Raw genomic sequence first — 24,362 nt, forward strand, 5'->3', positions numbered from 1 at the left:
ACCAATCAGCTCTCAGTGGGGGAGGTCCTTTGAAAAGTAGCGCGGTCGCTGTGGAAATATGGCAGAAATCTCGTATATTTTTTTAATTATTGACTCCTGCGACGGGAATACAGTAATGGAGTAGTTTATTAGCGGGAGACTGTCATGAGCGGTGAGGGGACAAACTCATGTTGGAGCCGCAGTAAAAGAGAGTCACAGGGGTACACACAGAAAGGGAGAGAGCTGCTGTTACTGACCAAAACAAACAAGTCCAGGTGAGTCCTGAGACAGCGGGGCGGTTAGGTCCGACACTCCGGACAGCGTAGCACTGACCGGGGGATGGAGTAGGAACTGACCCTCTATTCATTTGAATTTTCCTCTGCACCTTAACTGTAGCGCTTGTACATTCTGGCGCCAGCATATCACCGCTGCACCATTTAAGGTGGAGCAGACAACTTGCAGTTGTGTTGAGAGAATGTCACTGCTCCAGCATTTAATGTCGAGAGGAAAAATTAATCTAAGATGACAGAATATAACTGCTGCTTCTTGTAGCGTAACATTAATATAGGGCCGTTTATAGCTGCTGCACCATTTAAGGTGGAACGGAGAATTCGATTAAGACACAGAATCCGTCCCAAATCACACTAAACATTTACCAGGTTGTGCACTTGTAACTCACTCTATGTATGGGCACTTCTCACTTCTCTATGATAGAATTCTGCTTTGGGCGCCAAGTTTAACTGACAGTAAGTTAGCTGCTAGCATAGCTAGCTAACTGCTGTAGCTATTCATTTAAGGTGGAGCGGAAATTCGCACATCAGTCTCAAGTCTATGAGATTAAATATGAGCCTGCAGAAGTCCCACCCTACAACCTGGGGGTATTGCATTATGACATAAGAAACCGTGTCTGTCTGAATTTGCCCATTTAAGACTTTGGAACACTTTAGTTTCAAAGCTGAAATGCTCAGCTATGGAATTGACTGCTTATTTTGCGTATGCTATGCTGTCTTCTAGCAAATAGAAAGTTCAAAACTTAATTTTCACTGGAGAAGGCTTTCAATAATAAGAGCTAGTATATTTACAGTCACCTGTTAGTGAATACATTTGTGTGAATATGTCCAATTCATATGTACACAGATAACATGTTTTATATTTGTATTTATGCTTATGAAGAGTGTATTTTTAAGTATACGTATACAAAACAAATATTCATTCATTGGGTCGCGGTGTATCTGGAGCCTACCTGGAATCACTGGGCGCAAGGCAGGAATACACCCTGGAGGGGGCTGCCAGTCCTTCACAGGGCGACACACACTCACACATTCACTCACACCTATGGACATTTGAGTCACCAGTCAACCTACCAACATTTGTTTTTGGACCGTGGGGAAAAAAACGGAGCAACCGGAGGAAACCCACATGGACACGGGGAGAACACACCAAATTTTTTTACGGGGAGAACACACCACTCCCCCGGAATGGGACTTGAACTCCGGGTCCCTGGAGCTGGGACACTACCTGCTGCACTACCGTGCCGCCCTACAGAACAAACATGTTACATAAATAAAATTATTACTTTATTTTATTACTTTAATTATTATTTCATTTCAAATTATGCAATTATTATTAAAAAAATATATAATCGAACATAATTAGAATAATATAATTAATTCAGTAATTATTCTGCTTGACTGGAGGATTTCTTTAGTGGACATTAATTGATAATTGTACAATGTATAACTGTGTCTTTTAACCCATTCATGTCAGCGAATACACACAGACACAATGGCAATAGTGGCACTGAACACACCCCCAAGCACTTGACAATCCCCAACTACCCCTGACTCCAATTTTCCTGCTGGTCATGGGAATTGTCCCAGTGACTTTCCAGTCCCAAGCCTGCTTTTCCTAACCATTAGTCCACAGTTTTACCCTTGAGGGAAATCATGGTAAAGTTGTCAGAGCCTTTCTATAGTTCTAAGGGACTGTATTTTAAATAACATGAAGAACAAAGATGCAGAGAGTTATTGATGTCAAAGAGGACAATGCTTTTTGGGGGTTTTATTTATTTTTTTAATAAGCTTATGTTGTCTCTCATGAAATAAGTTATGGGTTTATCTACTTTAGAAAAAGCATAGAGAAATTTAGTGTATGCATTTAATGTTTATTGTTTAATGTTATTTTTGTTTTCTCTTGAAAGGCAGGTACTACTCTGATCTTGGTGCCTGTAAGTGACCATGTACTGCAGCCAGATCTCATCTGAGATGTCCAGCTGTAGCAGCAGCAGCAGTATTACAGAACTCCTGGGGGCACTATGTGACTGTAGCCTTTCTGGTGTGTCATGGAAGCGGCACACTTTTAGAAATTCCTCAAGGGAGGCTTTCCGTCGTATCCTCCGCAAGACAGCCTATGGCGTTCTGCTCTCCAAACTGTTCCAGGACGGTTCCTCCAAGAACAGCACTACTCCAAATGCTTTAGCCAACACGCCTGCCCGAAACAAAATGATGATGATTTCTTTCAACCTCCGTGTCTCTGACCGAACCGAAGAAGCGGAGAGGCTGGAGGGCCTCCTGGTGCGTCTCAGCGATGTGGCCACGTTGTCTGGTCTGGCTGAGCTGGACTCTGTGCTGGAACTCCTAGTGCAGTTGGCTGGCTCTGTGCCTCCTCCAGCAGCCTCCTTCAGCAGGGACTACATGCGACGAGACCGGACAGTGCTCCGTAGACCTCCTTTGGGAGGCTATGTTAGTGAAGAGATGCAGAGACTGGAGAGCAGGGCCTGGGCTCTGGTGTGTGAGGAGGAATGGGGGGCATTTGGGAGTTTGTGTAGGACCCTAAGCCTGATGGATGCTCCTCCAGGGGCTGGTCTAACAGGCCTAGGCAGGAAAGTAGAAATGGAGGAGAAGTTTGAGAGGGAAACCAGACTCTCTCTATTTGGAGCCCTGCAGCATTCAAGGACAGAAGATATAGACATCCGACTCGACCTGCCTCCTCTGCCCAGCAACGCGGAGGTCACTGGGCTTGTTATTCGGGTATGACAGTGAGGACTGATTTGGACGAGTCAGACTAAATCGGGTCCACATCGGTCCATTTTCTTCAATTTGGATGCTACAAATGAGCTGAAATTGAACTTATTTAATTTGCAATTGACTTGCATTGATAAGCTTTCACTTTAAACTTTTTTAGAGAAGGCTATTTAATTGCATTTGCTGGTTACAATGAGGTTTTTTTTTGCATTAACACTGAACTGATGTAGTGTACTTTCAGAGTGAACCAGATCTTTTTGCTGTAATATATGAAATGCAGTCCCAAGGAAACATAAATATGAAATTTTGAGCACCTTTGGACAAATGATGCATATTGTCATTTTTTTAGTTAACTCAGTAGTAAATAGCTCCTCTGTATCTAATCAGACATGAGAAAAATTTTGCATTTCGCAATATGCATTGTTACGGACTGTCAGAATATAAATTGGGGATGTCCTGATCTGATCTCAAAGCATTGTGTAGATCTGTATCGGCTTTATTGAGCTCGATCTTAAGTCTAATCCTCCGTTTCCTCTAGGCGGCAAGCTCACACTCCCTCCTTTTGTAAATGTTGTTGTGATCTGACTCTGCTGGCCACAGTAGCAGACACACTTCCTTCTGACTGTTCAGCACAAACACATGTTCCCGTGAGTCGGATTCAGTGCTGGAGCGTGAGGGCACGTGACTAGAGTTGCCAACCGTCCCATATTTTGACACTAAATGCCGTGTTGAGTTTTGAACCCAAACGGGACACGTTTTATCCTGTATATTTTATGAGCGATTTTAAGACCATGAATTGTTTGAGACACGCTGCTCTCCCTCAACCAGAGAAAGGAGCAGATACTACACGGCTCCTAAACAGAGAATGCACTTCTCATTGGTCATCACTTATTGTTTATTTTACCTGTAGGTTTTGTGTTTGCACTGAGAATCAGGTCAGTGCTGAAAAAATATATAACTTATCTTAGCACTGTGTCTTGAAGAAACTACATTTAATTTTCCCTCAACACATCTTTGATGACAATAAAACTGATTGACTTTTAGAATCAAAGTAATTTTTTAGCTATAAAAATAACATTAGACGATTTCATATAAGATTAAAAATAATATAAAATTATTTTATGAGCTATTTGTAAAGACATCATTTGTTGACTTTGTTATAAAAAATATAAGCAGCAGTTGGATGCCAGCAATTTCTTTCTTGATGCGAGATATTCAGTATTAAGCAGATATACTGGGCAGTTTTTAATAACTAGAATGTACTTCAAGTGTGCACTGTGTAGCAGTACTCTCTAGGGAAATCTAAGTATCAGATCGGGGCTCAGTATCGGCAGATACTCAATATTAAAAGACTGATTGGGGCAAAAATATTTGATCAGGACATCCCAAAAATAAATCAAATCACCATTATAAATTTGGCCTGTGTTTGGACGCTTTAAACAGTCAATAGTAACTTTGACAAAAATCGTTTTTGGGGGGACACCTAAAACCTTTAATTTCATTGCTAATTTTGTGAATTCAGTGTGTAGCACGCATTGAATGTTTCCTACAATTTTCATGATTGGCACTGAAAATTGCTATGGCCTGAAAGTGAAAAAAATTCAAAAGAATACCTGAAAGTGGAAACTACAATTTGAAATTGCAACAATAAGATCTGAATGTGGAACTGCAACGGACAAAAATTATACCTCCAGTGTGATAATATGTATTTTTCATTTCTGTAATTGCGGGTCTGGAATCCACGTGGAATCATTGAATGCAAGGCAGGAACTCACCCTGAATAGGGCACCAATCTATCACCTGACATCACACACTCGCACATTGACTCACACAGACACTCTAGAATAGCTGTTTACCAACATGTGTTTTTGGAGGGTAGGAGGAAACCCATGAAGACATGGGGAAAACACAGCAAACTGACCCAATTTGGGGTTTGAACACACAACCCTAGAAACCTGGAGCTGTGTGACTTAGATCTTAGATTGTTGATAAGATCTGAACTTTAGAGATTTGTATTAGTTTTAAGGTATTTTATTTTTTCTTTTAAATGATTTGTTGGAACTGACAACCACATTTGCTAATAGAATGGGAAATGTTCTCTGGATAAAAATGCTTATTTAACAAACAATAACAATAAACTTAAATTGTATCTTAAAATGGGTACAGGTTCCTCAGTGTTTGGATCAGTCAGAGGATGAAGGGTTCCAGTCTGCCTCCAATCTGACTCCAGACTCGCAGTCAGAGTCTAGCCCCACCCCTGAAGTTGATGTCTGGGAAGCTCTGCGCACATATGTGCCTGGCAGGCGCCGCTGCTGGGAAAATGTTGGCTGGTAAGATCCAATATATGTGCAATATAGGCAAATACGTTAATTGGTTTGGGGAGTTTCTTATGGTTTAGGTTAAATCATTCTGCCTGGTTTGTGTGTCATTACCCTACTCTCTCCCTCCAGTCCCCCAGGTCAAAAAGAGCATCCCTATCTGACAGAGGCGGGCAGGGAGGCATTTGATCAGCTGTACCGGCTGTGGGAGGGAGAAATGAGGAACATGCTCTCCTCTCAGACCCCCTCTCCTCTCCTTCCCCTGCCTCTGGACTGCCAAACTCAGCTTGTTAAAGATCTCCTCAATGTGCTTATAGGGGTGGCCTCTGCTACCTTCCCCCTTAATGAGGTAACCTCCTCCTTTTTTCTGAGTAGGAAGAAACTGAGAAAAGGTTTCAGGCTGCCTGGTAACATTAGTAAAGATTTATTTATTGCATCTGCCCACTGCAGATTTCATATGAGGAGTTCTGTCCTTTGCTTAATAGAAGATTTAGACACAATTGTGACTGGCTCCAGTCATTACATGCACATCTGTGAAAATGCTGTTTGACTTGCTTTTAATATTTATTGTATATGCCTAGTGAAAGTATCTATGTGTGGGTAACAATATACTTCTGTTTCTTATGTTCAACTCCTCCTTTCTGCACACTGTTTCAGTCAAGTGTGCAGTTTGATGTTCGTCCGGATGTGTGTGTGTCGGGAACATCCCCAGAGAGTGTCTCGCGGTTGTTAGGGGAACTGGCGCAGTACGGTACACATTACCTTCGTCTGAGCCGTTTCTCTCTGGGCACTGCTGATAAGAAAGGTCTGGTGTTTCAGGTAATGGGTTCCCAATCAGCATTTACAACCTTGGTTTGCTTCAAGGACATGTTGCTTTTTATCGCTGTTCTGGAGTCAGGTTTCCTCTCCAATAAGTTTATCTCAAAATTATATTTATATATATATAAAAAAAGAATCCTAATATCAGACATATTGTGTATGTGTCTGTTTGTGCATCAGGCCTTTAGAGGTGGTCTAAGACGTTATCTGCACTACTATAGGGCATGTGTGCTGAGTACACCTGCCTCCCTTAGTCTCCTCACGATAGGCTTCCACTTCCGCAAGCTTGGACACCAGCTCAGGTAGGGTTCTCTTCTTCTATCACAGCATCAAAGCGTTTCCTACATTTCAAGTCAGTTGGATTTTATTGTCATTCTGATCATATGCAGTGTACAGTACATGTTGAAACAAAACACGTGCCACAGTGAAAGACAAGTACAATAACAATAAACACCTAACAGTAAATACTAGGGAGGGAGGACGATACAACTTGACCATTCTCAGTTCCCACTGGGGGTGCTCTTCAAGCAGCAAGTAATAATTAAAAGAATACATGAGTAAGGTTCAATGTACGATAAGGAAAGGTTCTGTTTCATTTGTATCAGTGGAAGGGTTATGCACTGCCACAGTTAAAGCAAAACTTCAGTCAGAGCGTAGGACGGAATCTGTCCCTACTCACCTCCAAGAATGGTGCTGCAGTGATCTCAAAATTAAGATTTTTTTTTTTTTGTTTTAAGACAAGGAAATCCCCATTCTTCTAATACGTATTGACCAGAGTGAATTTAGGAAAAAACAAAAGTGATTTGGGACAGATATTTGTCTGTAGGCTATTTTAATTTTTTCAATGGAATATTCCTTTAACAAAGACCCAACGGTGACCGTGAGTTTAGTGCTATATTAGAAATGTTCACTGGCACAACAGATGTAGTAATAACATAGATCAGTGGCTATTAGTCATGCTTTTTTTATGTACTGTAAGGGATGTCTATAATGTGTTTATGTAGAGCACTCTGCAGTATTGAGATTCAATATTTTTCAAACTTTTTCTTTTAAGAAGTTTGATGTGTGCATCCTTGTTGTCTTAAACTGAAAATCTGTTGGTGGTGCTTGTTCAGAATTTATGACTGTTTTTATCAGGTACCTCTCTGAATTGTGCTGTGTGGATGGAGCTGGATGTACAAGCCAGGTTTCCTTCCCTGTGGTATGTAACACAGTCACATTCTTGGATAGTTTAGAGCAAGTACAATCATTATAGCAGGTTTGAGCTGTAGTACTGTTTACAGATGAGTTTTGTATCTACAGGGTGTTAAGCTTCTCTCCTACCTGTATAATGAAGCACAGAGTAACTGCAGTAATGAGAACTATCCTGTATTGCTGTCCCTACTGAAAAGCAGCTGTGAGCCCTACACACGGTTCGTGCATCTCTTTCTCTCTTTATCTTCTGTCTCCAGCTGACACTTCTGTCCTCAACTTCCAAATGACAACTTGGGAATTCACCTCAGTAGCACTTTGGTATCCTTGATCAGTGTTCTGTTTCACTAATATAGAGAATCCTTTGGGGAGGATAGCAAACATACTGTGGTTACTGCCTCTGTTTTTCTTCACTTTCAGATCAATCTTTTCAAAGGCTCCATGAAAACCTTTAGGGACACACTTCCAGACATGGTTTAAATTAAGCTAGTAACAGATATAATTGTTGAATAGTTAAGTGAATTCTTAAAATTCAAAATTCTCATGCAGAGACTTACTTTGAATTATTTTCTTTTCGGCTGCTGAGACGGGTTCTAAGTGAGTTGTTGATTTTCCTCAGACTGTGCCAAATTATTTCCGGGATGGTGTGTGTTGAATCAAGTTATTAGGCTATGCTGGAGTTGAGGTAGAAGATTTGTTAACCCCTTACTGGACAGGCATAGTCTTATTCTAAATGATAACCTTGCCTTAGCCACAGTAATAATTTAGCAGCTGCTACAGTTTGAAATCATTAAAGACACATTTTGTCACCGTCTTTGTCTAGATAACTTGACTACGCCTTAGAAAGATGAAGTTCACTTCATTAAGCACAAACAGCTCTGAAACAAATGTATTTAGCTGTTTGGAGCACTGCCTTATGTCAATGCAAACCACGACCACATATTGATTGGACTTCATTCTGAATTCTAAGCCTTTCTGCTCTTGCTGTTGTGATGGCACATTACAGAACCGTAGTTCTAGATGCATGCACTTGCTTGTGGCTGTGCACTGAATACCTTTCTGTCTGACCACTGGTAAACTTTGTGGCAAAGGTATGACTTAATGGTTCCTTTCATAGCAAAGCTACTGAACTAATCAGGCATTTCCGTGAATGGTTCTATACACTCTTAAAAGGATCACTATGGATAATTTAGTGGACACCTTTCTTTTATCTACTCTAAGGATGACACAATACCATAAATCTATAAGTCGGTACCAATACCACAAATATTCCACGATTCTCTATACCAATTTCGATACCATATCAAGAAATAAACCGATGTCTTCTTCCAGACAAAAAAAAGGTGCCCTTTTTTGTTTAATGTGCTCTTTAAATGCCAGATGTGTTGGAAGGTGGAAGCTTCACCCTGATTGGCTGTAAAGCAAGGAAACCTCTTTCAGACCCCTCCTCTCCTGTATTTAAATGGTGGGAGAAAGGCAGCTAGTGTAAAAAATCTAAGCTTTAAAAACATTTATTGTCATGATTATTGTTTGTCAGGTTTGTGGCTGCAAAATATAAACGTTTGCGTCATCTCTCGTGCTGTGTGGGTCTGTTAGGCAATGAAACTGAATGCCCTCTGCTGAAATCTGTGTTTGTCCCTCCTCCTTGGTTGCACATCGCCATAACTTGGCCCCTGATTAGTCTACAGACTTGATTGACATGTCTTTGGAAAGCTGAGAGCGTAAGCTACAATTGGACCATATTTTTAATAGGTATTGTTTTTATGTTTTGTACTTTTGTAAACCTTTTGCCAGTTCCCTTTACACAAACATGAGGATTACTAAAAAAACAGTTTGACAGAAAGAGTCAAATTTGGTCTCATTGTGAAGGGAACAGCCTAAGGGAAGCGCTGGTGTTTCCATACGTATCTGTTTCCATATGTACCCTGTATTTTTTCAACCAGTTGTAAAGGACCTGTTGCTTGTCCTGCCGAGCCCATTCCTCGTGATGGTGGCGTTGTTTTAGCGTTTAGGCTTATTATGGTGACCTTGTGTGGTCTGGGAGATCTGTGAAGCCTTCAGTGCAACAGGAAACAGTAACCTTATCGTTTTCACAATTTTGGTACTGAAGCATTGGTTCTTATGACATCTCTAATCTACACTCACAGTACATTTTTCTTAGACCCAGTCACTCTGTACCACTTGTAATGTCTCTAGTTCTTGTATTTACGGATAGTAGTCCCTTAGTTTCTCTGCATATTTTATTACTTGTATGTATGTGTGTAGGTTTGTGTCAGACTGGGTTTACAGTGGAGTCTTCAGAGATGTGTATAAAGAGTTCATGATCCAAGTAAATGAAGACTACCTCAGCTACAGAGGTAAGTGTGTTTGTGCAGGGAACTGGACAAAAACTGTTGGTGTGGTATTTTGCACTATTTGGAATATTATATTTTGTTACTTTCAAGCAGTACAGACACAGGCATGTAGTTCCATATTTAGTTAATGTAATACCTAAAATGCTGATTGGAATTGATTAACTATTCTGAGCATCTGTCTCTCCCTCTTTTTCCTCTTAGATAAACATTTCTGGATGCAGGGCTACACTCTGATCTCGCGGGATGCAGAGGACTGCGTGCCCGTGTTCCTCCGTCATATCGCTAACGATGTTTACATCTGTGGAAAGACCATCAACTTGCTCAAGATCTGCTGCCCCCAGGTCAGCTATTTATAACCATAGCACAAAGATCAGATTTAGAAGCACGTGGCTTCAGGAAATGGGCTTGGCTAATTCTACCAAACATTACCAGTGTATTTTATATGAATTATTACGGTGTTTATTATTGGTGTATTGCTGTATTTTGTCCTTTTTGTGAGCTTTGGCAGCTACCATGAAACAGCATGGGACGTGTAAGCCATAAAAAAACAACTTGTTTAGTTTTGCCAAGAACCCATCAAAGTGTATATTAAAATGACTTCTAAAGAGAGTAATTTGATAGAAGTAGTGATAAAGCACATTTAAAGCACACTTTGATCAGTTAAGGGCAGTGGGGTACTTAGTCCTTTTGACTTTTAATTGTATCGCCCATACTAACGGCGTGTGTCCCTGACAGCACTATATATTCTGGTCGGAGCTCCCAGTGCCACGGATCGCAGTTACATTCTCACTGAGGGAAGTGGAGGAGATTGAGAGAAACTGTGCCGTTTACAGAGGCCGCATGGAGACCATTGCCAAACACAGTGCCGTCAGTAGAGAGGAGCAGGTACTACACTTTCACAAGCACCTGCAGCTGTAGGAAAAGTATATCCTACTTCCACCTCTAAATATGTTTCTGAGATTGATGCAAGTATTTATTGTTGATGTGCCTCCAAGATCTTTTGTGGATAATCAGTCATATGATGTTTATATTGGAGTTCCTGTTTCACATACTTTCAGGCCTTGTTTGTCTTTGCTCTTCTTGTAAAGCTTATGTTGGAACTACTTTGAATAGGGGCTACGTGTACTGCTTCATTCTTAAAGTGTACAGTAATATTGATATGATAGCACTGGGAAAAGTGAAGACTATGATTCATTAACACATACTTTCAGCAGAAATGAGGGACATTTTAAGCCAGAGGGCTGAAATGTTCCTTTTATTCTTTATGACTTTCATTGTTCCATTCTCTTTTTTTCTCTTCTTTTTTGTCTCTCTCTTACTCTCTCTCATTTCACTCTATGTCCCTCTTTCATTATATTTCTTTCTCTCTCTCTTTTCCTCTCACTCTCCTGTGTATTAGACATTACGTACAGAGCTGGCACGCCAAGAGCTCATCAATCAGGTCAGAGAGTCAGCAGCCAAGACGCTGGAGAGCATCCGAGGTCAGGAAAAAGTCACCTGCATCATATTTATCACAACACCTCATCTTTCCTATACTTCAGCAAAATGAGGTATAGGCAGTTGTTATAACGGATTTTGCTCTCCTGGTGAAATATGCCATCGGATCTTTGTACCTCAGGCAGAAGTATGAGACAGTCGTGAGAGGGGAAAATTATGGCCATGTGCTGAAATGTGAGTCATCTTCTGAAAGGACTCCTAGGCTAGACTATTACTGATATAAAACACAGTATTACCTAGAAGTTTCCTTAAGATGTTGAAAAATAAATCTTTTATAGTTTTATTGCACTTGCTCAAGGAAAAAAAACCTCCCCTTAAACTTTCTGAAAATCCAAAAATCAAAATTATAGCTTTTAGACCAGCTTCTGATTTTGCTCTGATTGCACTCATTTTCACAGGGAGAAGTTGGGCACTAATAATCACAGGAAACAGAAAAACAGCAGGAATGGAACAACCCAGAATGAAGTGAAATGAAAAGAAATGTGAATTAATGGGTTAGTGGCTGACTACCTGCTGTGCTCTCTTATGCCCCCTGCAGGCCGCCAGGTGTCACAGCGTCTGGCTGAGGAGGTGAGGAAGAGAGAGCGCTTTGAAGAGTTAAGACAGCAGCTGGAGCTTGACCAAGAGGTGAGACACACACAGAGCTTCAGGGGAATGTGAATGCTTTGCCTTATGAAGACATATAAAAAGAGAAAGATTGGACATGTGGGCTCAAAAAGTGTTTAGCGCAGTATTCCTTAATCATTAGCCAAACCAGATCTGTAGACATCCTGTCATCCATCATAATCTCCCTCACTCAGGTCACTGTACCTCAACATACTTCATATGTGAAACTGATGCAAACTGTGAATACAAAAGTATAGTGCTCCTAAGCTGGAAAAAGAGGCTGCAACATTCATATCTTTTTGTATTTCATATTTAGTTTCTTATTTTAATTATATTACAGTTTTATTAGAGTGTTATGGTAATATTTCCAGATACAACTTTAACGTCAATATTCAAAAATACAGAAAATGTGTAGGAGTGTAATTGAAATTTGTAGGAGTGAGTTTGATATTGGGGGGACAAATTTGAGTCAAGGGCCTCCCATTTCCAAAATGTAAGACTATAATGTAAGCTATAAGCAGATTCCTGTAGATAAGGCAGTAAAATACTGCATTTATAATGGTGCGGAACAGCTTTTTTAACTGTAATTAGCCGTCATTGTTATCTGTTGTGCTCTCGTTACTGACCTCAAGCCTAGAGCTGGAAAACACTAACTTTATAAACTGGTTTCCTATCTAATGTTCTTTATGTTTAAGGGTTATTAATGAATCCATTGGTAGTGAATGCTTTTTACTGAGTAAGCTTTATAGGGGGGGAAAAAAGAAAGGCATTAATAAAGACAGACTCATTAATAAAGAAATGCTCGTTTCTTCAGATTATTTGCTTTGAATAGTGCTGCATTACTACATTGAGTGTAGGGGGTCCGTTTTTTTGTTTTATTACAATTTTTTAATAAAAGAAAAATGTCTGCTTAATTAAGCATTGAAAGCAGTCTGATATGTAGTGTTCTGTTCCAGAATAATGTCCAAGTTAGGATTGTTTACAGGTGCATATCAATAAATCAGAATATCATCAAAAAGTTAATTTATTTTTGTTATTCATTTCAAAAAGTGAAAACTGATCTATTTCAAGTGTTTAATTGTTGGTGATTATGGCTTATAACCAATGAAAATCCAAAAGCCATTATCTCAGAAAATTAGAATAATCAACATGACACCTGTAAAGGTTTCTTATTCTGATTCAGTAGGTTACACATTCATGGGGATGACTGCTGAATAGACAGATGTCCAGAAGGCAGTCATTGACACCCTCCACAAGGAGGTTAAGCCACAAAAGGCCATTGCTAAAGAAGCTGGCTGAGTGCTGTATCCAAGTATATTAATGGAATGTTGACTGGAAGGGAAAAGTGTGGCAAAAAAAGCTAGCAGCTTTGAAAGGATTGTTAAGAAAAGGCCATTTCAAAATTTGGGGGAGATTCACAAGGAGTGAACTCCTGCTGGAGTCCTGTTGCATTCTATGTGTCAGTCCACTCATGACCCAGAGACAATGCCAGAAGTGTCTTACTTGGGCCAAGGAGAAAAAAGGACTGGACTGCTTCTCAGTGTCCAAAGTCTTGTTTTCAGAAAGTACATTTCTTTTGGAAGTCAGTTTGGTTCCAGAGTCTGGAGGAAGAGTGTAGAGGCACAATCCAAGCTGCTTGAGTCTAGTGTGAAGTTTCCACAGTCAGTGATGGTTTGAGGAGCCATGTCCAAGTCCAAAGCCAGCGCAACCATCTACCAGAATATTTTGGATTTCATTTTCCAGCAGGACTTGGCACCTGTCCACACTGCCAAAAGTACCAATACCTGGTTTAATAACCACAGTTTCACTGTGCTTGAATTATAAACAGAAAGAAATAAACATTTGAAATAGATCACTCTGTTTGTAATGAAGGGCGGCACGGTGGTGCAGCAGGTAGTGTTGCAGTCACACAGCTCCAGGGACCTGGAGGTTGTGGGTTCAAGTCCTGCTTGGGGTGACTGTCTGTGAGGAGTTTGGTGTGTTCTCCCCGTGTCCGCATGGGTTTCCTCCCATGGTCCATATACACACATTGGTAGGTGGATTGGTGACTCAAGTGTGTGTGTGTGTGTGTGTTGCCCTGTGAAGGACTAGCGCCCCCTCCAGGGTGTATTCCTGCCTTGCGCCCAATGATTCTAGGCTCTGAACCCACCGCGACTCTGAACTGGATAAGCGCTTACAGATAATGAATGAATGTTTGTAATGAATCTGTATAATGAGTTTCACTTTTTAAATTGAATTACTGGAATAAACTCGAATATTTTTTTTGATGATATTCTAATTTATTGAGATGCACCTTTACATTGTTTTTAATAAGAAATAGATGTCTGACATTTTACACTTCTATTTCGCAGAAGAGTTAGAATATGATTTCTCCTTTTGCTCAAAGCTACTGCAAAATGGCACCTAAGATTTTTGACTGAAAATATACAGACCCAGAAAAGCTGGTATATTTTCATGGCATCAAATTATAAATTAGTTTGTATTTACAAAATATATTCTGTTAGGGCAGTAAAAATATTGGAAATCATTTGTCAGATAAATTAATGATTCAAAATAATTTACATACTCTAGTTCATGTACTTGCTATACTTCATTTTACAGAATGTCTTTTGGAAATGGGAATGCATGTAATTTTATTATTACAAAGAGCAATACTATGTAGGAAATATTTAAGGCTTATATATTTACTAGTCATTAGAATAAAATGCTTTAAGCTACAAACAGAATCATTTTTACTTTTAGCTTTTACTATTTTAAATGTTGTTTTGGCAATTTCTCTATATATTATATTATATATATTATATATATATATATTATATATACTATATATATTATCTAAATATTATATAAAAAAATCCGGTAGACCCTTTCAGTAAAGCATTTCAATTAAGCATTCTGCCATTGGAATTTTCATAATGCACCCACTTCAAAGACACCAAACCTTCCACAGTTTAAAAAATAAATAAATAAATAAATAATAATAATAGGCCTTCTTACTCTCATGGGAAACTGTATGCTATATTTTTAACTTGTAGATTAGGAGGGTTTAATCAGGTTGTCCTATTTTTCACTGTTAAAACTGAAGCCAGTGTTTTAAATAGTGTCTATATTTTAATAATAAATTACAACAATATTATGTGAGTATGTGCATACGTTCAGAATAATATGAATGGCATTAATGTGTTTAAAGTGGCGCAGTGCTGCTAAGAAGAAGGAGCAGGAGGATGACTTCAGCTATGCTCGTGAGCTCAGAGACCGAGAGCAGAGGCTGCAGGCCCTTGAGGAGCAACTGGAGCGCAGGGCGCGGTAGGGCCTACAGAATTGCTCTGCGCACAGACCACATTCACGTCTTAGTTGACGAGGCACATATCTGATTATGGCCATTATCATTCTGCATGTGTATACAGCATGGACTTGATCGAGCAGTACAGTCGCCTCTCTGAAGAGGCTGCTAAGAGAGAACGTAAAGCAATGTGGAAGGTTCAGAGGTTGAGACTGGATGAAGCCAGACTGAATTTTCTACAGCAGGAGCAACAGGCCATACAGGTCAGATGTCAGTTTTCTGTTCAGATATATTCCCATTTTGCTGAATTTTTCTACCAAATTATTAAATGTCACTAATGCCATCTGTCAGTGAGTCTCCCTCGATTGCATACAGTGCCACTAGTCTCAGGAGGGTAAGGGCGAGCATGTGCTTTCTCTGAGACATGTGAGGCCAATAACCTACTGACAATGGAATTGTTTTGCGAATCTGCTTGACTTCCAGGTTTTACTTGAGAAGTATCCTTTAGGGCAGGAAGGTCCTGCTCAGGAACAAGATCATAAAAAGGAAATGCCTCATTATGAGCAGGTGTGTGTTTTCAGTTATGATAGGTATGTCTGAGAAATTTTTTTGTTTGTGTCACTTGCTCAAGTGTAACGCTGTGGTCTTATGTCTTTTCTTGGTCCTGGGGAAGCCCTATGCTTCTTATTTTTATATTTCCTTGCCCTGTCATATCTGATTCAACTAATCGGCTCAATAACAATTACTTGCTGAATTGTACTGTATGTGTAAGAGCAGGGAAAACTTAATGGGCAGTTTTGGAAAGCCCTTTGCTAGAATTACAATAATGGCAAGTGAAATCTTCATAAATCAAGTCTACTTATCTAATATTTCATAATATTTAATTTATTAATTTAGTTTACATTGCAATAAATCTACTGATTACATTATTCTTGTTTCAAGGATTATATTTGTAGTATTACTTGAAACAAACAGAAGTATATGGCAATGGAATACCCTAGCCTTACTAGATGGCCTTAATTCTTTTTAAAAAAAAAAAGACATTTTATTCTGTAAATATGTATGTGTATGTCCCAGATAAAATATTGCTATGTTCTAATAGATCATCCTCTCACACTGCAGGAACACTATGCTTCTGAATCACGGATGAAAAGCATGCTGCAAGAGCTCACTGTTGGCTCTGAATCTACCCATTCTCCTCCCTGTCCCTCAGCTCCACCTGCACCACTCTCCTCCAGTGATGTACTGATCTCTGAGGAGATTGACATTACAGACTTCCTCCCTAAGCCTCCACGTGTCCTGGACAGTAAGGCTGTAACCCAGGCCTTGCGGGACATTGGCTCGGACCTCCCAGAATCCTCCAAATACTCTGGTTCCCTACTACAGGATTCAGACTATGATTTCTCCTCCCCCTACAGTCCTCTTGAATGCCTCAAGCCCTGTCCTCGTCCAACCCTTACTTCAATGCCTCACGTTGGGATTGAAGAAAATGTGTCTGAGGCCCAAAAATCTATGCCCTCAGAAAAGCCTGAAGCAAGTGAACATGGTCACCCCTCACACAGCTCTCTGCAGCTAGGGAACAGTGACGCCTCAGGGCACAGAAACCAAGGTATTCTGACTGAAGCAGAGCCAGCAGGAGAGGCACAACATAAAATTGTGGCTATGAACCAAAGTCAGGAGACAGACGAAGGACCCAAAGAAAGGAACTTGGACAGGGAAGGGAAGGAGCCTTTAGCATGCAGTGCACATTCATTGCCAAAACAAGCAACAGATGACACAGCAAAGGAGGCCAAAGCGAGTGAGCAGCTTGCTCAGCCCCCTCACATGACAGCTGAGGAAACTCCAACTGAGCTGCGTCTCATCCATGTCAGCAGCCAAGACTCTGATACCCAAAGCAAAGATAAGAACACTGTCTCAAAAGTAACTAGTCCCTCTTACTCCACTTCTGTCCATGGTCACGCCTCTGATTCCCATTTAAGGATCGGCGAGTTTGTCTCAGAATTTAACACTGCTCCCCCCACCCCTTGTATCCATGGTCATGCCTCAGATGCTCATATTAAAATTGGTCAGCTTGTTTCAGAGGTGACTGCACCTAATCCATCACCTAATGTCTATGGACATGCCTCTGATGCTCATATCAGGATTGGTGAGCTTGTTTCTGAGGTCACAGCTCCACTCCCATTACCAAATATTCATGGCCACGCCTCTGATGCTCATATCAGGATTGGAGAGCTTGTTTCCGAGGTAACAGCCCCAACCCCCTCCCCTAATGTCCATGGCCACGCCTCTGACGCTCATATTAAAATCGGAGAGCTTGTTTCCGAGGTAACAGCTTTAACCCCCTCCCCTAATGTCCATGGCCACGCCTCTGATGCTCATATTAAAATCGGAGAGCTTGTTTCCGAGGTAACAACTCCAACCCTTCACCCTAATGTCCATGGCCATGCCTCTGATGCCCATATAAAGGTGGGTGAGTTTGTCTCTGATGTTATTCCATCTCGTCCTCGCTGGAGCAAGCATGGCCACTCTTCAGACAGCACGCTCAAAGTGGGCTGTGTGATGCCAGAAACTGAACTGAATCATTCACTTTTGCCCAACATTTCTTTCGGTCACTCTTCAAACTCTAGGCTGGGTATAGGTTGTTTGGTTAAAGGGAGTGAGCAGCCAAGCTCTAGTCCGCTGCCCAACATTCATGGTCACAGCTCAGACTCTACGTTAACTGTCGGATGTATTGTGTCTGGTTCAGACCTATTGCCAACACCACTGCCTGGTAGTGCATATGGACACTCCTCAGACTCCTCGTTAGGGGTAGGATGTGTAGTGAAAGGGACAGAGCCCCTTGCACGGCCCCCTCTCCCAGGCAGTTCTCACGGACATTCCTCAGATTCTACACTGGGCATGGGCTGTGTGGTACGTGGTTTGTTGCCTGGAAGCTCATATGGTGAATCTCAGACAGCATTAAAGTTGCCTACGGATGAAAAGGTCAAACAAGAGAGCATGGAGACACAGGGTAAGAATATAGAAGGATTCCTTTAAAAAAAGTGTTAGTTTAAATATGAATGTTGTGGCATATTCATAATAAACATTTCTCAAAACATATAATTGATATAATTTTGCCATATTGCATATAAATGACAGAGCTGCATTTAGCAGCTCCTACTTTTTCAGTAGATTCCTCTGAAGTGTGTGTGTGGGGGCTTTATTTCACCCACTCTACAGCAGGACACCCCACTTGGTTGCTGACTCTTGACGAGGGTCTTGCTGCATGGGCTCAGGGCCTGGGTTTGTCCCCTGGAGAGAGTCCAGAGGATGACTACCTCCTAAATCTGGCCTCCCAGTACCAAGCCGAGCAGTATGAGGATTCTTACAGCCTAATGAGTGAGTCACTTCCTTTTAACATTTGTTCTCCAAAGCTTCTAACAAGTGATAAAATCGACTAAACAATAGTTAATAAATATGAAAATGAAAAATGTATGTGATTGCCAGTACATTATTTTAATGCAGTGGAGCAGAAAGGTCTGCTAAGTAATGCACTGAAACAAATGAGGTTGTTTGCAAAAAGACATTCTCTGTGGATGTTGTGACAGGGAACTTGATCGACTTTACATTCAATTAACCTGTTGTATGACCTGTTGTTGGCATGACTGAACACCCCTGAAAGCAAAAAAAAAAGTTTAAATATAACAGGTTTATTGTCAGTTTTAATCATGAATGTCAAATTCAAGTTATAAATCTTCACAGGCAGCAAGATTCTGGTGCTGCAGTACCCTATGTGCAAGGTTAATAAATACATATTAACTACAATATGGCTTATATATGACACATTTATAATCAGTGACCCTTTTGGGCATAAATAGGTTAGATATTATCCATCATCTTCCTCTCAGTGCCTCTCTCCAGACTTTCTGCTCCTCCACCAGTTGGCTCAAGATGCTGGCTGACATTCATACTGCTATTAGGTAGAAGATGTAGAGGAGCCTGATGCACACACTGATTGAACTGGATGAGCTTCAGTAATGCCTGACCAGTCCAGTCTATTGCTAATCTGAAATTCAGTGTACCTGTAAAAGCCCACTGTCTCTCATCATAGTAATAGAAGGTGGAAGAAGAGAACTCCTGGTTCTGTCTGGAATCCACGGTTTTCTTGGTCTTGCTGGACTATTGGTCCAGGTTTGTCAATACAGCCCATAATAGAAGCATCACTAGAGATGTGCACAAATATGGGCTGAATTTAATATGGTATTTTTTTAATGTTGTGTTTGATATATATTCACAAGATGTTTTGTTAGGTTAGGAACAGCCCAGTACATCACGTCAGTGTCACTGCAGCGCTGAGAATGATCCATCACCCAAATAAATCCTGCTCTTTGGTGTTCTTGAACATTGAAGAACAGTGTGGGGTGGGGGGGGTAGGCAGGGTTGGAGAAACAGATGGGCTGCACTCTGTACCGTATTTTCCGCACTATAAGGCGCACCTAAAAAACTCAAATTATCTCAAAAGTCGACAGTGCGCCTTATAATCCGGTGCGCCTTATATATATATATATGGAACAATATTGAGCCACACCAGGTCTCGCAACTACGGTAAGCAGCCGCCTACTTCATTTTCTTCCGCGCGCGGTGCATGCTGGATATATACCGGTATATATATTTCATTTCCATTTGTTTTTTATGTAAAGACCCCAAAATGGCTCCTATTAAGAGACACGCATATGACGCAGAGTTTAAACTCAAGGCGATCAGTCACGCAGAAGAACACGGGAATAGAGGAATAACTTAGTAAAGTGAGCTTTACGTGTTTATTTTGTGTGTTGTGTGATTTTAACGTTTGAGCAACGTTGAGTTATTGATATATTGTTATCGCTTTGCACTATTTCGAGTGTTACTATATTGTGATTATTATTATTATTGAATCGAGGAGAAGTTCCCCTCCCCCCACTATGTGGGGTAAATTAACATTGCACTACATGTTTTACCTTAAACTACGCTGGGTTGTAATCTATTAATAAAGTTGAACTGACCTATCTGACTGTTTTGTTGACATTCCCTTTAGCGCAGCTCCATCTAATTGATGCATAACGTAACCCCCGGCCTCTACTGTAGCGTCTATTGTATGCGCCTTATAATCCGGTGCGCCTTATATATGGACAAAGTTTTAAAATAGGTCATTCAATGAAGGTGCGCCTTATAATCCGGTGCGCCTTATAGTGCGGAAAATACGGTAATTGGAAAACTACAAATTGCTCCTGAGTTGTCTGAGAGAATGGACAGTGTGTAGAAACAAGGAGGTGATCATAATACAGGAGAAGGAACAAACCTTCATAAATTTGAGTAATTTCAGAATAATTTTCTCTTGCTTCATTCATCGTGAAATTCTCACAATGCGAAGGACAGCTGCTGTGTTCGAATGATGAAGTAAACTAAAAACCCACAAAAATGGAGCGATGATTTAGTTCTAAGTAACATGGGTTTGGAAGGATTGAAATGCCATCTTGTTGCATTTGCTTTGGAAATTTTCACACTAATACTTTTGTGTGTGGTCAGTATCGGCCCCTGATGCACAGCTCCTGCAGCAGGTAACACGTGGTCCGAACGGTCTACCAGTGGACTTGTCCTTGCACTGCGCCACAGACTCCACTGCGGTCCAGCTCAGTGAGATGATGCCTCTCCCAGTCCTCATGAAACAATCTGTCACAACCCCACTCGTCACACAGTAAGTGGAATGAAATCTTCAACACTGCTGTGCAGTTTGACTATATGTGGTTTATTTTGAATTTATTTGCTTGTATTAGAATCATACCATGCTTTCCCCCAAAAGGACAACCAGTAAATAGATGCTATATTAACCCTTTTAGGTTAGAGTAGTTTAATACAACTTTCATTTGAATTATTCTGAATTATCTCTAAAACAATGCCACTGTGTTTATGGAGAAACCCTTTCCAGAATCCTTTCTCAAGCAGTGGCTTTACTGTAATGAAAACTGCTAGCATCCTGAACGATTTTACTATGTTTTTGCTTGCCTCCTTCTCAAGGGCTTTGTGTGCCAGAGTAAATGTGCTTGAATGGTGCTTCTTGAGTACTGAACAGTTTTCTCTTTCTCCTTCTCTCCCGACCTCTCTTCATCTTTCAGGCTGTCTATGGTGAATAAAGCGGCGGTAGATTACTTCTTTGTGGAGCTGCGAGTGGAGAAGCACTTTGAGGCTTTGCGGCACTTCCTGCTGATGGAGGACGGCGAGTTTGCTCTCTCGCTCACTGACCGGCTCTTTGAGAAAGTGAGAATTTGTGCAGAACATCAGTCGTCCGGCAGCATGCCAAGCTCCTCTTTGGAGAATTAGCCTGGGGAGGGAACTGATGTGTGCAGCTTGTGGGATGCCGTGTCTCTCTGCTTAAATTCGCTTGCTCTGTGCTCACTTCAGTAATGGAACTTGTGAGGTTTCCATTAAGCAGATATGCAGTGGCAGCAAAAGTGCTAGGGAGCTGTAATTGTTCTGTTTCAAGCATTTAAAGTTATGACTGTGCAGAGCTATGAGTGGTGCTTGATAAGTGCACCAGTCAAATGCATGCACTTTTGAAAAGGTTACCCTTACATTGTGTTTCTTTGTGTGTGTGTGTGTGTGTGTGTGTGTATGTATAGCTGGGCAGTGGTCAGACCCCTGGTGAGCTCTTGACTCCTCTGGTGTTGAACTCCATTCTGAACAAGGCCATGCAGTACAGTCTCCATGGCGACAGTGAGCTGGCCGCTAACTTCACGTTTGCACTGCGCTACCTGCCCGAGGTTTTCCACCCGCACGCCCCCGACTCACTCAACTGCCTCGAGCTTCGCTACAAGGTCAGACACAGATCCAGCTCCCTGCTCTTTCTCTTCATTAGTGCCTCTCTCCCTCATTCCTCCTCTTTTCTCCCTTGTTAAGTCCCACAGATGCCTCCAGTAAAGGCTAGAGTCAGAAGAGAATGCATGAACTCTGCATAAAAGCAGGTCTTTAACCTGCTTTTATGAAAATAGGATTATGATGCGCTGGGTTGCACTGGTTGTTTATATTATAATACCCTAATGTCTGATTAAGATATTCATTCTCTCTCTCTCTCCCTCACTAATCTTTTCAGGTGGACTGGCCATTGAATATTATAATAACAGATAGCTGCATGAATAAGTACAACCGGCTCTTCTCCTTCCTGCTGCAGCTCAAACACATGGTGTGGTCTCTCAGCGATGTCTGGTTTCATCTCAAGCGGACAGGTGAGCATCTGCAAACATTACTAGGTGATATTATTAGCTAAATAGCGGACTGACAGTTGTTGATGGGATGATTTATTTAGGCTTGGGTGACTAATAGTTAGGCATTTTGTCATATTTGTCTCTTTCTCTCTTTTACTCTGTCTCAGCATTGGTGAAGGGAGCTGGGCGTTCGGTGCAGTTTCGTCAGCTGCAGCTGTACAGACATGAGATGCAGCACTTTGTGAAGGTGATTCAGGGCTACATTGCTAACCAGATCCTGCAGGTGTCTTGGAGCGAGTTCACACAAAAACTCAGCAGTGCCAGCGACCTCGACAACATCCACCGTACTCACGCAGAGTACCTCAACAGGGCCATCTTCAGGTCAGAGCAGTACATTACCCATATATAGGTCAGTTTTTAAAAACTGTTTCTGCATGTTTACACTAGCAGTACCTATTCTAAAGAGTTGATACAGAAAACCAAATTAGAATAAAAAATAACCATTGCAGTAATAGCATTCAGTTGTGAGGTGGTCTCAGATGTGCATACTGCAGCTATTTTATAAGAGCGGTAAAGGCACCTCAGCAAATCAGAACTTAGAACTATCCATTTTATAACATGGCTTTACTGACTTAGCTATTGATAATCAAATGCCTTAAAACTACTAGAATTATTTTTGTGGGGGATTTTATGCTCACATTTGGACTCTACTGTGTGGAAACCCTAGTGGTGTTTTATTAGCAGGATTTTTGTCATCAGCAGTGACGCTGTAGAATGTAAATTTTTTTTATGGACTAAAGAATGCAGTGGTTGAGCCCTAATACATAAATGGAAAATGTTTAACTGCTCCAAGTTGATTTTTATTTATTTGGAATATCTATCTTTACTCTCCACTCCTGCCTTTATTCTAGGGCCCTGCTGACAGAAAAAGCTGCTCCGGTGATGAACATCATCCACAGCATCTTCAGTTTAATCCTGAAGTTCAGAGGGCAGATGATCGCCCAGTCCTGGGAGAGCCAGCAGGGGGAGACTGTGCACCCCAGCTTCATTGCCATGCAGCAGTCTTACAACACCTTCAAATACTACTCACGTTTTCTGTTCAAAGGTAAAGAGACACGCCCCACTGCTCTTCTCACTCAGCGATATACACAGCAAATACTGAATAGCTGGCAAATGTGATAAAATCTACCAGGTAATTCTTCATCACACTGAAGAGCAGACCAAAATAAACTTCTGATCAATATCTCTGTGTCTACAGTGGTCTCCAAGCTGGTTGACAAAGGCTACCAGCCACATTTAGAAGACTTTCTGCTGCGCATCAACTTCAACAACTACTACAAAGATTCATGACATGTTTGAGGGTCTGTATGAAGTGGTATTGCTGAAATGGACCTCTCCTTGCACTGCTTTGGCCCCATGCTTACTTTAGTTTGGCTCTCTATATGCAAATAACACGCTTAGGAGCATTGTAATCGCCCTGCAGCGAGACTGCAGGTGAGATGAGTAAACACTAGTGAGCATTTTCCTGTGTACATTTCTGTATAAAGTGAAGAAACATGGAACTGTATTCAGACGCTGTATAGATTTTGATGTACTTTTAAAAAAGAAAAAAAAATTGATTCTGTTTTGACTTTATTTCAGAAGAATATCATACATGCCAACTGCCAATCAGTGTTAGTCTACGTTGAGTCAGACATGCCTCCTGTTGTGGTGAGACATCTCTTGTAAGAACAATGTGGACATCAGACACCCAAAGAAAAATACAAACTAATAAACTGGGAGATTTAGAAATCATCACATAGCTTTATTAAAGATGTTACAGTGGTTTTTAAGAAAAGACCAACGTGCAAAACATTTAGGCATTAGACATTGCCAAATGGAGATTTACCAAAAATATTGCTCCACCAAAACCTCTTCCACTCAAGAGTTTTTCCCAAGTTTACTTTAATGCTATTATTTGCCATTTTAACCCCCCTGGTGGTGCAGTCTAATGGTGGACAAAACAGATGATGCTGTTATTGAGCAACAGACATGTTTTCATGCACTTCAGTCTGTTCTAGTCTTTTCCAGGCGCC

The 24,362-nt window shown here is 40.9% G+C and overlaps 1 protein-coding gene across 3 annotated transcripts; it reads left to right on the forward strand.

Moving 5' to 3' along the window:
• tubgcp6 (tubulin gamma complex component 6) lies at nt 1-24,109 on the forward strand. 3 transcript variants are annotated; one of them, XM_066669725.1, is made up of 25 exons: nt 1-254; nt 2,180-3,008; nt 5,169-5,332; nt 5,453-5,669; nt 5,978-6,139; nt 6,320-6,441; nt 7,277-7,340; nt 7,442-7,551; nt 9,596-9,687; nt 9,886-10,025; nt 10,420-10,569; nt 11,084-11,165; nt 11,720-11,808; nt 14,978-15,093; nt 15,195-15,333; nt 15,554-15,637; nt 16,193-18,080; nt 18,290-18,448; nt 20,615-20,783; nt 21,202-21,343; nt 21,706-21,900; nt 22,176-22,308; nt 22,455-22,668; nt 23,199-23,392; nt 23,546-24,109. In XM_066669725.1, the coding sequence occupies exons 2-25, from the start codon at nt 2,217-2,219 to the stop codon at nt 23,635-23,637; spliced, it is 5,709 nt and encodes a 1,902-aa protein (XP_066525822.1). In that variant the 5' UTR covers nt 1-254; nt 2,180-2,216; the 3' UTR covers nt 23,638-24,109. The 3 variants fall into 3 exon arrangements, with proteins under 3 accessions (XP_066525822.1, XP_066525824.1, XP_066525823.1); XM_066669727.1 differs by having other exon boundaries at nt 18,293-18,448; XM_066669726.1 differs by having other exon boundaries at nt 2,184-3,008.
• The last annotated feature ends 253 nt before the right edge of the window (nt 24,110-24,362 follow it).

Source organism: Hoplias malabaricus, chromosome 4 (assembly GCF_029633855.1).
Source record: "Hoplias malabaricus isolate fHopMal1 chromosome 4, fHopMal1.hap1, whole genome shotgun sequence".
In the NCBI taxonomy this organism is placed as follows: Eukaryota; Metazoa; Chordata; class Actinopteri; order Characiformes; family Erythrinidae; genus Hoplias; species Hoplias malabaricus.

What these genes read in the sequence shown, in the direction of transcription:
- tubgcp6 (XM_066669725.1), top strand. Translation starts at nt 2,217, where the DNA reads ATGTACTGCAGCCAGATCTCATCTGAGATGTCCAGCTGTAGCAGCAGC. An exon ending in TGCTGGGAAAATGTTGGCTG is followed by an intron (nt 5,333 to 5,452) that starts GTAAGATCCAAT and finishes CTCTCCCTCCAG; the next exon opens with TCCCCCAGGTCAAAAAGAGC. An exon ending in GCCAGGTTTCCTTCCCTGTG is followed by an intron (nt 7,341 to 7,441) that starts GTATGTAACACA and finishes TTGTATCTACAG; the next exon opens with GGTGTTAAGCTTCTCTCCTA.